At 38.3% G+C, this 16,030-nt stretch overlaps 1 protein-coding gene across 1 annotated transcript; it reads left to right on the top strand.

Annotated features, from left to right (window-relative positions):
• Positions 1–7,467: 7,467 nt before the first annotated feature.
• On the top strand, positions 7,468–15,005 carry g6pc1b (glucose-6-phosphatase catalytic subunit 1b). Its single transcript, XM_007236143.4, has 5 exons — positions 7,468–7,908; positions 8,847–8,956; positions 10,652–10,757; positions 11,853–11,968; positions 13,321–15,005. Exons 1-5 carry the CDS (start codon positions 7,649–7,651, stop codon positions 13,833–13,835), a joined length of 1,107 nt encoding a protein of 368 aa, XP_007236205.1. The 5' UTR covers positions 7,468–7,648; the 3' UTR covers positions 13,836–15,005.
• Positions 15,006–16,030: the final 1,025 nt, after the last annotated feature.

The raw sequence follows: 16,030 nt of genomic DNA, 5'->3' as shown, positions 1-16,030 counted from the left end.
AGGTAATTGGGACTTACAATTAGTGGGAAACCTGAGCTTGGGATGATGCACACAACAACCCTATTCTGGCAGGAATTGATGAGAGACAGACACGGAGCTCCTGGTCCACAGCCTTCAGTCTTTCCCTGTACTTGTTCTTGATATAAGTTAGGCTTGAAAAGCTCAGTTCGCACAAATACGTTGTAGAGAAGGGTAGCAGAATTGCAACAGCACAACTTGAAACTACTGGATACTCTGACTCCAAAGATATCCAAAACCTGTCCAAATCCATGTCTTGAAATTTTATTTTTAATGTGCGATCCTCCCTGATTTCTGCCAGTTGTTCTCCATGGGTCTCGGACCCAGTCAAACTGCTCAAAAGACTCAGATGAAAAGTATTCCGTAAATCTCATATCAAGCATTTTCAGATGCTGAGAGATAAGGTCAGAAAAAGTGCTGCTGTCCGAATGTTCACTGTACAAAGGAAACATCTCAAACCTGCCCTGTTTCACAAATGAGCGCCAGAGTGTGAGCTTTGATCTGAAGCCACGCAGTTTGTCAGAAGAGGTGAGAAGATTTTCGTCTTTGCCTTGCATTTTAGTGTTCAGTTCGTTAAGATGCCTAAAAATGTCAGCCAAGTATGCAAGTTTCGCACACCATCCTGCATCAGTGATAAACTCCGCGTATGAAGAGTTCTCTCCTACCAGGAACGTTCTGAGCTCTTCTTTAAGTTCATACAGTCGGCCCAACACTTTCCCCCGCGAAAGCCAGCGGACGGCCGTGTGTAGTAACAAGCTATGGTGCTCTGCTCCCATTTCCTCGCACAGAATCGCAAATAGCCGAGTCTTTAACGGCCGCGCCTTGACGAAATTTACAATGTCCACCACTCTGTCCAGTACATCTGAAAGCTCTTTTGGTAGCGTCTTTGCAACTAATGCTTCCCTATGAAGGAAGCAGTGAGTGCTCCGCACATTAGGGTTCTGTGCCTTGACTCTGCTTATAAAACCTTTTGTACTACCTGTCATGGCTGCTGCTCCATCTGTGCAGAGGCTGATACAGTTTTTCCAACTTAATCCTCCGTGTTCCAGATACTCAGTTGTCACACGATAAATCTCCTCTCCAGTTGTTTTAGTAGGCATTGATTTACAAAATAAAAAATTCTCTCTGATATGGTCACCATCTACGAATCGAACATTTGCCAGGAGCTGAGCATGTCCGCTGATGTCCGTTGATTCATCAACTTGTAAGGAAAATTTCCCACTAGATTTGATTTTTTCCAAAACCACGTCTTCAATGTCTGCAGACATGTCATTGATTCGCCTTCCAATTGTACAGTCCGACAGTGGAACCTTTGCAATTACCTTCGCTGCCTGTGGACCTAGCATTTTGTCCACAATTGCTGTGCATGCTGGCAATATGACCGTCTCGGCAATCGTGTGTGGCTTTTTAGCCTTAGCTACGATCTCAGCCACTAGATAGCTAGCCTCCAGGGCTTTATCTGACACTTTTGCACACTTCATAATCATTTGTTCTTGTTGGTTCTGCTGACTTTTTAAACGTGTAAAATACTCTGCACCCTTGCTGGTTAGCGATGGGTGGTTGGTTGTCAGGTGTCTTTTGAGCTTGCTCGGAACCATTGCTTGGTTCGACAATTTCATACCACATACCAGACACAGAGGGAGAGGGCATACTGGATCCCCGGTGAAGACGAAGCCATACGACAAGTAGCTGTCGTCATACTGTCTTTTCTTGGTCTTGCTGCTGGCCTCTGCTACACTCACTGCTGAACTACCACTGGATGTAGATGTTGATGGCTCGAATTCAGAGTTATCTGATTCTGCAGACTTTCTTTTTAAAAAACGTTCCATGCTAGCTTGAGCGCTTCACACAACTCTCGCAGTGCATCGCTTGGGGGGAAAACTTTGTTTACGTGAGGCTACGTGCAATGTGTCCCAATTTAGGGGCCGCATACTTCGGAGGCTGTATTCGAAGGTAGATTACATCACAGCTGCGCAGAAGTACACCGCCTACCTCTGTGGGTCGCAACCTTCAGAGTATGCTGCCTGTAAATTGGGACACACCCAGACACGCGCTGACTCCGGAAAGGAAATATGCGCGTGAGGCGCAATATTTTGACGGCACCCCCGATGAAGCCAGACGGCACCCCAGGGTGCCGCGGCACCCTGGTTGAGAAACGCTGGTCTAGATAAGCTGACAATTAAAAGACAACATAGCTAGCGTTAGCTACTTATCTAGCTATCTTACCATAGCTAGCCAACGCTAGCTAACTAGCTAACGCTAACTAGATGAAGCTACCCAGCAAGCCTTCTAACTTCCAAACTGAACGGTTTATCAACCAAACAGCGCCTGGGTGTTTCAATATCCACTTATATCATGTTCGTTTCATTCTGTCTTAATGAATTCTGGACTTTACATGCTAAATAGCTAAATGTATATAAACAAGCTAGTTAACCGGATGGCAGTACCTGCTGTTGACGGGCTGCAGGGTTTCTGCATGGCTCCACGTAGAGAGAGAATAGACACCTCCAAAACGTCTCGCTCTCAGAAAAGCATCTGAAAATTTCTGCTCAGGTTTATACAGGAAAGATCTCTGAGCAAATGCTCCACGTTAACCTAGTTTAGCTTCGTCTTCATCAATAATCTACACAAACAATAAGCTCTTTTCCCTAATCATAACAGCTTGTTATGTACCTGGGCTCTTTAACCAACCAACCTCGTGACGTCACCAGTGCTGCACGGGCAAAATGGCGGCGCACTAGCGCAAACATAACAAACATAAATATATTATAATTTAGTGTGTAAACATTTTATATTAAAAAATCCCCAACAAATAAATTCCATTATATTTAATCCCTTAGAAAACTTGTACAAACTTTTAAGCTTTGATATAGTCTGTTTACAGCCTGCCCTCCTGTTCCCATCTGTGTTTTTCCATACTGCCAGTACAGAGGGCTGGAAAATTCTGCATCTTGATGAGTGGTGATGGAGCGCATGGACAGGGCCTGCTGATGAGCGTAGCTTATGGGAAAGAGTCACGTGGTTGCCGAAAAACGAGCCCTACCTGTCAAGTACAGAGTAAACATGAGGGCGTGAAGGAATAGATTCTGCACGTCGCCACTAATCAACTGTGTACCGCACTGTGCATGGAGAGGATCAGTCAGGTGGGGTGAAAAACCAGAGGGAAACTCATCATGTCCTCACCTCAGCTGGATACAGCTGGTCTAAGATGGTCAAGAGGGCAGTTACAGTGCCTTGCAAAAGTATTCAGCCCCCTTGAACTTTTCAAACTTTTGCCACATTTCAGGCTTCAAACATGAAGATATGAATTTTTTTTTTTTTGTGAAGAAATAATAAAAAGTGGGACACAATCGTGAAGTGGAACAACATTTGTTGGATATTTTAAGCTTGTTTTAGAAATAAAAAACTGAAAAGTGGGGCGTACAATATTATTCGCCCCCCCTTGCGTTAATACTTTTTAGCGCCAGATTTTGCTGCAATTACAGCTGAAAGTTGCTTGGGGTATGTCTCTATCAGTTTTGCACTCTATGCACACATGTATTTCGTTAGAGAGCAATTCTAACGCCTGGATACGTTTATTTGTGAACCATTCCATTGTAGATTTTTCTTTATGTTTTGGATCATTGTCTTGTTGGAAGATAAAACTCTGCCCCAGTCTCAGGTCTTTTGCAGACTTCAACAGGTTTTCCTCCAGAATGATCCTGTATTTGGCTCCATCCATGTTCCCATCAATTTTAACCATCTTCCCTGATCTGCTGAAGAAAAGCAGGCCCAAACCATGATGCTGCCACCACCATGTTTCACTTTGGGGATGGTGTGTTCAGGGTGATGAGCTGTGTTACCTTTTAGACACAAAAAGAACTTTGTATTTAGGCAAAAAAGTTCAACTTTGGACTCATCTGATCAGAGTGCCTTCTTCCACATGCTTGCTGTATAAACAGCAATTTGTATATCTTTGTTTCAACAGTGGCTTTCTTCTTGCCACTCTTCCATTAAGGCCAGATTTGTGGAGTGCACAACTTATAGTTGTCCTGTTGACAGATTCTTCCGCCTTAGCTGTAGATCATTAGCTGTTTGACATGAGCTTCTGCCTGGCAGGAACAAAGACAGTTTCCATTTGCAGACAAGACTGGCCAGTCCAAGTCTGTACATTCTTTATGCAAAACATATTAGTAGCTCATTCTAAAGAGCCAATTTGTTCTCTGGAGCTCCCATCATAAAATATCCTGGATCTAACTGTTCTCCAACTGTTCTTCAACTATCATTCCAAAACCCTCCTACAGCAAATGCTGAGGGTAGCTCGTTTTCATTTCTGACCCTGATGAAGATGAAGAAATATGGAGGACCAAAACTGCCAAAATTAAAAATAAATAAATAAATAAATAAATAATAACTAGTAAATCACTCAATAAAAGTAATATGGTGGATAAAAACGGTAAAAAAAATAATTAATGTAAAAATAAATACATATACTTAAAAAGAAATGTCTTAATAAATTGTTATTTATGGATTTCTTTATTAAGATTGTTTAATTTTTCTTTTGATTTATTTGTTTATTTATTTACATGACTATTTATTTCTGCATTCATTTATTTCCTGATTTATTTATTTCTGTATTAATTTATTTCCCGATTAATTTATTTCTGTATTCATTTATTTCCCAATTTAATTATTTCTGTTTTTCCTTGTGCTTATATTATAAAAAAGGGGCTGTCCAGCAATGATGTCACGGTGCCCTAGCATTACTATTGGTTGATCGATGTCAGCTAAAGATCACTTAGATAGTAATACATACTCTGATTCATTTCATCAAGGCGAGATCCGATACTGACCTTCGCCCCGACTTTTCAGCTCCTGGACTCTTCTAACTTACTCACATCAGCTCCTCTTTCTCTGGGCTTGATTGCCGAGCCGGTATGTGAAAAACACACCCCTTCATTATAATATAAGCACAAGGAAAAAACAAAATAAATAAATTGGGAAATAAATGAATGCAGAAGTAAATAGTCATGTAAATGAATAAATAAATAAATCAAAAGAAAAATTAAACAATGTTAATAAAGAAATCCATAAATAACAATTTATTAAGACATTTCTTTTTAAGTATATGTATTTATTTTTACATTAATTAACTTTTTTTTTACCGTTTTTATCAACAATTTTACTTTTATTGAGTGATTTACTAGTTATTATTTATTTATTTATTTATTTTTAATTTTGGCATTTTTGGTCCTCCATAGAAGATTGCCATGCTTGTTAAAACCACATGTCCCGGTAGGTCTCTTGCCCTCACCATGACCAGAGAGTACACTTTTTGCTATAAACATAACAATGGGGGCTCATTAAAAATATTTTAGGCTTCTGTTTTAGGCCAGGTGACACCCTTGATTATGATTACTAATATTATTATGATTTTTCACGAGCCTGATTTTTGGTGCCCCCTTTGGGTACTTGGTGCCCTACGTTTAATCTGTGTTATCTTAGTGGCTTTAGTGCCGGCACTGGTAAATAACAATAGTAAAACCAACAATAGTTAACCAGAGCCCTTTCTCACAGGTTCTTACATTAGCCAGCAAGCTAACCACAGCTAACACCTAATTATGCTAACCACGTAACCACTGTTGAATCACCTGAAATATCTTTCTGCTGTTCATTGGTGGATGTTGAACCTGCTGAAGCTGTATCATTTTTTTGTGGTTGAGGGTTGAGGTGATTCTTACTTTTAATACACAATAATTCTCCTCAGTTTTGAGACTGACCACGTCAAACAACTACATTTTTGTGTTGAAGCACTGACGAGATGCATCACCTGTCTCTGCTTTTACATTGTCATTAAAAAAATACATGTATATCAGTTAGAAATGAATTCACTTTTGGTCTGGTGTTTATTTACAGACTTATTAGTACCCGTAATGTACTAATGTAACGAGTTGGATCTCCAATTCTGCCTTCCTACAATCTGCAGCAAGAGACTTCTCAATGAAGCTCAAGTTTAACCAGCTTGTTTAATGTTATAGTGCAGGGGTGTCCAAACTACGGCCCGTTTTCTTTTTTGGAGCGGCCCGCGAAGTATTTTAGAAATAGAATGAAAGTTGGCCCGCTGTTAAGCAGGTTGTTATAATGTGAGATTCAACGTATGAACGCTAGGTGTCAGAAACGGGCTAAAAGAGTCTAAAAGCGGAGAGGGTGCACATTTCTAGCGCAGAAACACGGGGCAAAGAGTCTAAAAGCGGAGAGAGTGTGCATTTCTAGCGCAGAAAAACGGGGCAAAGAGTCTAAAAGCGGAGAGAGTGTGCATTTCTATCGCAGAAAAACGGGCCAAAGAGTCTAAAAGCGGAGAGAGTGTGCATTTCTAGCACAGAAAAACGGGCCAAAGAGTCTAAAAGCGGAGAGAGTGTGCATTCCTAGCGCAGAAAAACAGGCCAAAGAGTCTAAAAGCAGAGAGAGTGTGCATTTCTATCACAGAAAAACGGGCCAAAGAGTCTAAAAGCGGAGAGAGTGTGCATTCCTAGCGCAGAAAAACAGGCCAAAGAGTCTAAAAGCGGAGAGAGTGTGCATTTCTATCACAGAAAAACGGGCCAAAGAGTCTAAAAGCGGAGAGAGTGCGCATTTCTATCGCAGAAAAACGGGCCAAAGAGTCTAAAATCAGAGAAGGTGCGCATTTCTAGCACAGAAAAACGGGGCAAAAGAGTCTAGAAGCGGAGAGGGTGCACATTTCTAGCGCAGAAAAACGGGGCAAAAGAGTCTAAAAGCGGAGAGAGTGCGCATTTCTAGCGCAGAAAAACGGGCCAAAGAGTCTAAAATCAGAGAGGGTGCGCATTTCTAGCGCAGAAAAAGTTGCCGTAATTAAGGAGTTTAATGTTAAGAGACATCATGAAATTAAACATCAATTTGAAAAATCTTAGTTTACACAACACTGTCAAAGATAAAAATAGTAGTCAAGTAAAATGGTGTGTAAATGAACTAATCAGGAAAAAAGTATTATTTAAAGTGGTATATTTCATTATTAGTTTTTTCATGGAGTGTGGCCCGTGACTTCAAATATATTTCTCCTTCTGGCCCCCAACAAAAAAAGTTTGGACGCCCCTGTTATAGTGTATGTGTTGGTTTAGTTAAGAAGCCCAATAAGAGTTCTTAGCTTTTGATACAATTGATACTATTTACAGCAAAAGCGGGTCTCAAACAGGATTGTTCAGCTGGGTAGTGTTTTTATTTTTTTTTTCACAGTTTAGTAAAGTTGGCCTGACTTTGTACTGTTTACGGTGGAAAAGGTACAGTGTGTAACTGTAACTGGCAAAGAACAGCACACACCACTGATATGACCTCTTGAAACAAGTAGGTGTGTGTGTGTGTGTGTGTGCTGATGGAGAGTTAGGCCTAATATTAGCTCCTCTCTCCTTCTGCACTACAAATATGCGTGACAGTAATTTCCCCCTATTTTCTCCACTCGCTCCATTGCTCAGGTGGTGCCTAGTGACCAGCCTCTGGGCTAGGTAAATAAAAGGATGGCATGCAACATAAGCTGTGCTGGAGGTTTATAAGGCCCCATTGCTGACCTCAGTACAGCCTCATGCTCTGATTTCAGTGTGCTCTGGGTTAATGGGGCATCCTGGACCTGGCTCAGATTGCCATGCATGAAAAGCGCTTGTGTTCTTTGAGGCTAGAAGCTGTGATGGAGGCTGTCCATGGTTACGGGATAAGCACCACTCAGTACCTGCAGCTGCATTATGGTCACGCACACGGTTGGTTTGCTTTAGTGTCGGCGGTGGCGGACCTGCGCACCACCTTTCTGGTTTTCTTCCCCATCTGCTTTCACCTGCACACTGCGGTGGGGGTGAAGCTGCTGTGGGTGGCTGTGGTGGGAGACTGGATCAACTTGGTTCTCAAATGGTGAGACTCTTATTTAACTCTTATTTTATTATTTTTCTGTCAGTTTCTCCACCTGACTGTCTGTCTACAGGGAGGACAATATGGCCCTAAAATTATTTCACAATATTTCATGGTATTTGTGCGATAAAAATACTCCTGGCAATTTGAAAAAACACTGAAAAATATTTATTTAATTCTATATATATATATATTCAGAGGTGGACTTGCTGGTGTGTTTTGGATCATTGTCCTGCTGCAGAACCCAAGTTTGTTTTAGCTTGAGGTCACAAACAGATTGCTTTAAATTCTCCTTTAGGACATTTGGTAGACAGCAGAATTCATGATTCCATTTATCACAGCAAGTCCTCCAGGTCTTGAATCATTAAAACAGTCCTAGATCATCACACTACCACCACCATGTTTTACTGTAAGTATGATGTATACTTACTTTTGTGCTAGATGCAATAGAACACACCTTCCAATCAGTCCACAGAGTATTTTCCCCAAATGTTTTTTTTTTTTTGTGGTTTTCATTTTTGCCCAGTCTCTTTCTTATGGTGGAGTCATGAACGCTGACATTAACCTTTTGCAGATTGATAGATCTCAATAACAACCTTTTTTTTGGTCCTGAATTCCTTTGGATACTGGCATGATTTCTATCTTTTGGTCTACTTTGCTTTGTCAGGCAGGTTCTATTAAATGAATCTTGATTGAGAGCAGGTGTTGCAGTAATCAGGACTGGGCGTGGTTAGAGAAAATGAACTCAGGAATTAACCACAGTTATGTTATAACTTGGGGGGGGGGGGGGGGCATGTAGATTTGGATTTTCATCTCCCTTAATAATAAAAAACAAATTGTGTTTACATGTGTTGTCTTTGACTAATATTTAAGTTTGTTTGATTATCTGAAACATGTAAAAAAAAATATTGGGTTTAATTTTTTTTCTCATCTTTGGTCAGGATTCTCTTTGGAGAGCGTCCATATTGGTGGATTCAGGAGACTCTCTACTACAGCAACTCCACTGTCCCCCAAATCCAGCAGTTCCCCACCACCTGTGAGACTGGGCCTGGTAGGTTTATAGATCAAACTCGAGATGTTTTTTATGATAATATATTTGTTTTTGTATGCATCTTTCATAGGCATTTTTCTAAGAGACATAAGCCCTATAAGTCCTACGTCTGAGAAAAACACATACATGGTCGTACTGTACAGGTATAAAATTGCAGAGAACCCCATAAAACCCCATAAAAGAGAAAATTATTTCAGGACCCCTTTGAGAAAATAATCCTGTCTAGATAGGGCTATAAACAGCTTTGAAAATAGTTGAAAAAAGTGAATTATGCCTGGTTTTAGATTATTGACCCACACAAACCTAAAAAACAGATTTTGCAACACAGGATATGGGACATTTAATACTACTGACGCCAGAAGAAGTGTTTTATTGAATTACAGATTAAGATTGAGTTTAACTTGCATTAGTAATGTTGTGTTGCAGTGATAAAAAATGATCCTTTCTTGTGTATTTTTGAAAACAAACACTACATCATAGATTTTCTCACACTCTTCATCAGATCTATAATACACTCAATAGATCCACTGAATATTTAAAGCAGGGTTCTTGCACCATTTTAAAAGTCAAATTTAATGCTTTTTAATACCTTTTTTAGACCTCAATAAATAAAAATAGTCATATTTTCTTTGGTAGAAAATAATTAGTTGTAAATCAAATTTAGCATAGCTAACTCGCAGCTAACGTTACTATGTAATCTAGCTCACCGCTAAAGTTAGCTAGCTTGCTGCGAACCTTATCTCTCTACCAGGTAACGTAGCTAACTCGTCGCTAACGTTACAATGTTAGCTAACGTTTGCTAATGTTAGCTAGCTAGCTTTCCACTAACCTTAGTTCTCTCCCCAGTAATGAAGCTACATAACTCGCTGGTAACGTTATTATGTTAGCTAGCTTTCCACTAACCTTAGTTCTCTCCCCAGTAATGAAGCTAAATAACTCGCTGGTAACGTTATTATGTTAGCTAGCTCTCCGCTAACCTTTGTCCTCTCTCCAGTAATGTAGCTAGATAACTCACTGCTAACGTGAGTATGTAAGCTAGATTACTGCTTATATTAGCTAGCTCTCTGTTAACCTTATTTCATTTTCTGGTAACGTAAGCAAACTCACATTAATGTTAGCATGTGCTTTCCCACCGCAATTAAATGCACAGTCTGAAAATGTAATACCTTCAGCAAATTTACAGTAAATTTAAGACCATTTAAGACCTTAATTACCCGGGTTTTAATTTAAGACATTTTAAGACTTTTTAGGATCTGCAGGAACCCTGTAAAGACTGTTTCAGCTGGGCCTACTTTTAACATGATCCATAAATCAGCAAATCACAAATCAGAACTTATTTACATAAATGAATCATAAAGAAATAGCAACAAAACAATGCAAGGGATGAAGACAGGTTTAAAAATCGCTATTTAAAACTTAACTGATTATGTTTTTGGTTCATAAAACCATAAATCCACACAAATGCAAAAATGTGAATCTTACATTGCATAATGCGGGTCCTTTAAAACCACTGACTTCCCTGTAGTGAATGACCTTTTGTCTTTAGTACCCTGGGGACAGGGTTAAATTCTTTATTAAAGAGCCTATAATTAATTCCTTTCCCTCCTCCTCCTGTTCTTAACCACACTAATGTGGTCAATAGGCTTACACATGCTGTGTGTTAAGTGTGTTAAGTGTGCGTCTTTGTCGTTGCAGGAAGCCCCTCAGGTCATGCTATGGGTGCTGCGGGGGTCTACTATGCTATGGTGACGTCCCTGATGCCTGTTTTACTGAATGGAGATGGAGACCCTGTTAAAAAATGGTAAGGAGAGGCTCCTTCCTTCTCCTAATTGTTTGGAAATGAATTCTGTTCGGTTCATCAATCTTTTGGTTCATAAATCCACATAAACATCATAAAGGGAGCTCAAGGGAGAAATATACAATAAAATCTAATACAAGAAAATATCTTAATCTAAGTTTTATTGTTTTAAAGGGTAAATGTCGTATGTTTTTATTAGTCCTTTGAGCTGCACTTGGATGAGTCTGTGGGTTCATAAATTAGAAACTCTCATAATTCATTTTTACACAACTGTTGTTGCTAAGGTTCACAAGTTCAACAAAATGTGACCTGATTGTGCTTGAACCCTTACAATTGCCATTTCACTTTATTTTAGTGTTTTTTTTTAGTTGTTTATTCTTTAAATAAATTGTTGATTGTTTGATTAAATGATCAAAAAACGGCATACAGTCTTAAAAAACTATTAAAAATCAATTTACTCAGTAAGTGTTTTAGAAGAACTTAAACAATAAAATAATCAAACCGAGTTCAGTATACATAGAAAATTCTTAACATACCAAAGGCAGCTGTCTTGACAGAAATTAATACAACTGCAACTTCAGTACAAACACTGCTTGAAACATATATACAAACTCCACAGGACTGTCGTAAATCGTTCCTGGAGCCATAACAAAGAAAAAGCTCCCTCTTCAATGTTTAAAAAACTGACCTGGGACATGCTAACTATGCTAGCTTAGCTGTGAAGCTAAGACCTCTGAATAATTGCACCATGTAGAATCTTTCCTTTGGATTATAATTATAATCACACTCCATTTAGATTTATAAAAGCTTGAATTAGTCTAGAAAATGGGAAAAATACAAAAGCTAAATATGCACATGACTAGCTGTTAGCATTCAGCTGGCTAGCATCTACTGTGAAAAGGAAATATCTCCTCAGAGCTCAGCTATACAAACATAGATCCATGAGGAGATGTTTGGATCTGTGTGCACTTCTACGATCAACGGTTTTATTTACTGAGCAGAAGAGATATTAATGTTAACCACTGTGCTGCTGACACTCTCAGAAAACGTTCTTTTTTAACAGTTTTGGGTTTTTATCTCTCTCGTTTGGTGCTATAGGTGTGTGCACGGCTGTCTCTGGACGCTGTTTTGGGCTGTCCAGGTTTCTGTCTGTCTATCCAGGATTTTCATTGCTGCTCATTTCCCTCACCAAGTCATTGCTGGTGTTTTAACAGGTAATTTAAGCTGGTCAACTATTACAGAAGCATAACATAAAATGTATTTGTTCTAATTGCATTAACAATAACAAATATATTTAACTATTCAAAACATGTACTGGTCAAACTCAGGCAGCCTTGCTTGATTGTTTACAAGGTTTTTAAGCCAAAAATGGTTACAAAGCTATAATCTCTATTATAGTCTATTAAATCATTTTATTCCTTTTTTTTTTTTTTTTTTACAAAGTCTTTATTTTAAAGAAATGGTTGACTGCATGTTCAAATAATTGATATTTATGACAAAAAAAAAATCCTGTTTATGGCACTCATTCCTGTTATTGGAACTCACTCCTGTTCTAGCCTTCATTCCTGTTACTTTTTATCTTTTGAGTTACAGGAATAAAAGTAACAGGAATGCATTTTTAGCATAGAATTATTAAAACCATGACAAATGGCTAAATGGCAGCTTTTCTAATAGCATGAGGACACAGAGCACATTCTACTGATTTTCCTGAACGTTGTATTTTAAAAATGAACAATGAATGTTGAGATTAACCTCCTCAGTCATAGTTACAATAAGATCAAATAAATATACAGAAAAACAAATAAGGGAGGTTCATTTTGGTCTTTCCATGATCTTCAGAAGAACCAACTGATGTAACTTCCTGTTGTAGCTGTGACTTGTAGAATGTTCCAGATGTTTCAGATAGGGTAATGTTTTACGTTAACAGGAATGAGTGAAACCCAGTGACACGGATAAAATGTATATTTTAACTTAAACATTATTGATTTATCATGAAAAACATATTTTTAAAGCATAGATGGGATTTGGAGTTAATATCTCGGAAGGATTTTATTCACTACGGTAAACATGGTAAAGTTTATAGTTAGAAAGTGGGGACAGGTAACAAATGCTATTTTTTCAGTGTTCTAGGTAGTTTTTATTATTTCTTTAAATACATATCCTACTTTTGCAATTATGTTAATGTACAAGACAATATGCTTAATAATAAAATTTATTTTAAAGTTATTTTGTGTGCACATTTATACATGTAAATTTCTGGGGACAGAAATGGCACACATTAAGTTGTTGTCAGTAAAATGTAATTACTTCTAATTATATTAACATTGGAGTACATACCATTTGTTGATGCTGTTAAAGTTAGGGGATCAGGGGGCAGAGGAGCTACAGTCTGAATCTCTATAAAGGAGCTGTAAAGTAAGGAGGTTTTAATAAAGTGGCCACTGATTGAAAACACAGGGCAGGTGTTTTTAATTAATTTTCCAAAGACCAAAAGCACAATTTGGTGTTTCTATATATATATATATACTCAACATTTTCTTATCCATGTATTTTATTGTATATGCAGGCATTGCTGTGGCCAAAGTGGTCAATAGAGCCTCTTGGATCTACAGCGCCACCCTGAGGAGTTACATCCACACCACTTTATTCCTGCTCTCATTTGCTCTGGGGCTCTACACCTTGCTGGAAGTTGCCTCCATTGACCCACACTGGAGCCTGTCGAAGGCCCAAAGGTGGTGTTTACACCCTGATTGGGTGCGTTTGGACACAACACCCTTCGCTGGTCTCCTGCGTAACACAGGTGCATTGTTTGGCCTAGGGTTGAGCCTCCATCTCTCCATGATGATTGAGACTGAGACCTGCAGTTATAGAGACAGCACCATCTACAGACTGTTCTGTGCACTAGCCACTCTGCTGCTCCTCAGCCTTTTGGACTCTTTTAGGCCTCCAGATCATACACAAGCTCTTTTCTACGCCCTGTCTTTCTGCAAAAGTGCAACAGTGCCGCTTACCACTGTGGGTCTGGTCCCATACTGTGCAACGGCAGTGTTAAATATGTATCAGAGAAGGAAATGCACTTAGAAAAACACATAATACCATCCCAAGTTGCAAAAAATAATTTTAAGGAGATACCCTCAGACCTGGACTGTAATATATATTACAAACGGTACAGTGGGCAAGTTTTTCATTGTTTTTACTTTTACCAGACGTGGATATACTTTAGAGTAGTCTGATGTGAAATGAGTTTTGCATGCACTTCATGAATATGTACATGAGGGGAGCACCTTTCTCTTCTCTTGTGTTCACTCTTGGGCCACTCATTCTAGATTCCGGGAGATTTTATCTGACTTGCGGGCATCAGGAAGCCGTTATTGATATGCAGTAGTCTCCCGCAACTACTCGGAGACTTGAGACGTCTGGACGCCAATTAGCATATCATAGCCTGTCACTAGTTCACTAGCTACCACTATAGTAATGTTTATGGCAGTGGCTATGGAGCCAGTGTTTTTTTAAATAAACACTGCACACCGCATTAAAAAAGAAGCTTTGCTAGTGAAAAAGTAAACATTATTATTGGCACATTTTGGCTAAAGAGTTCCTGGTGTAAAATTCTGGCTAACCCACTTCCTCTGACTAAGTAACTTAACTAAGTTACTGACTGACTGACCAACACTGAATCTCACATCTACATACAAATTCTGTCTGATCTATAATATTATAACACATCCAAGTAAAACAAACTGTTAACGCACAGAGTCCCATGCTTGTTTTAGCCCTGCATGATTTACACAGTGCAATAACTGTGCTATATAACATTTCTGGAGAACATCAGGTTCTCTATTAGACTGACAGCAATATATAGCTCTGTGACCAGCATTTAGTAAATTTCACACAGTGTGGAACTCCTGCGAACAAGTGTTTTAATGTTGGTTTATGCATAACAGTAGATAATATACCAGATTAATGATTTATGTATAATCCTGTGAAATCTTGAACGTTTGATGCATATTTTTATGTATGAGCAGCTTGTGATAAGTCCTGGTACACCAAAGACACCCTGGACAAATTTTTATTTTATTTTATTATTTTGTTACACAGGAGTATTTTATAATGGCTGTGATGTTTTTATGAATATGATTGAAATTCACAAGGTTGCAGTTTTTCTGTGTGCTATTTATCAGTTTCAACAGCAAGATTGCTACACTGTGTTGTGCACTGTCTGTAAATGGAAATTAAAGGTTCATAAGCTGACTGAGTACTGAGCTCTATTTAATTAGTTCTGACAACTATTTAAACCATTTTAAATGTAAAGATATTTGCAGTGAGTGAATGGCTACATGTCTATAAGTGAAAAATGTAGAAAGCAGCAGAATCTGATTAAAAAGTGTTTGTCATTTGTTTAGAATATACACAATATACTATACATACATAAATGAAAAAGTGTCCCAGGGTTACAGGCTGCAAAACCAGGCCCTGCCTGGGAGCAGCACAGTGTTGCCAGCAAAATAACGCCACCTGGAGTACTGAGGGGTCAAGTACCCAGTCAGCATTCAAACACTGTAACCAATCTCTGTATTTATAACAATGTCCCATTGTAAAACTGTAGAATGCAGCCAATGCATGCTATATGCATGACAATTTTTATATTATCTAATTTGTTATTGCAAAAAATAATTAGTGTCATAATATATTTATGCCAAAACTTACTCTAAAGAAAAAGATGTAATACTTTTTTTACGGATAATTTATATTTGTATTATACAGTGTGCTGAAATCTTTCTCCACAGTGAATTACTGTTATTTTACAATCCTTTTTTGGCTTCACTTACTGTTAAATTTACAAGGAACTTTTTAAGATATGGGAACCTGATGAAAAAAACAGATTTCTTCGTCATAGCGGTTAATTCAAAGAAGAACCTACCGGCTGATGCTCTGCTGTCAAGAGATGCCAGTGCCTAAATTTACCGTTTTTCTTTAATATCTGATTATGATACGTCCTGATAATTTTATTAGTTAATACAGGAAATATAATATAGGAAATATATTATAAAAAATATTAAATGTTTAAGAATACATAGAGCTTAGATTCTCTGCTCGCTCCTAGAATTCCACAGAAAAATGACATTGCATAACTTTATTGCTGTTTTAGGTGTTTTGCCCTGAGACTATATACTTAAAATAAAAAATAAAAATAAAAATAGTTTGTTCAGAAAGTATTTTATATTCTAAAACATTGTTAATTATATTAGAGTAGACGAAAGTCATTGTAAATTATG

The sequence above is a fragment of the Astyanax mexicanus genome, chromosome 19 (assembly GCF_023375975.1).
Source record: "Astyanax mexicanus isolate ESR-SI-001 chromosome 19, AstMex3_surface, whole genome shotgun sequence".
In the NCBI taxonomy this organism is placed as follows: Eukaryota; Metazoa; Chordata; class Actinopteri; order Characiformes; family Acestrorhamphidae; genus Astyanax; species Astyanax mexicanus.
Note: the sequence above shows the minus strand (reverse complement) of the source record. Positions and strands in the feature narration are given on the sequence as shown.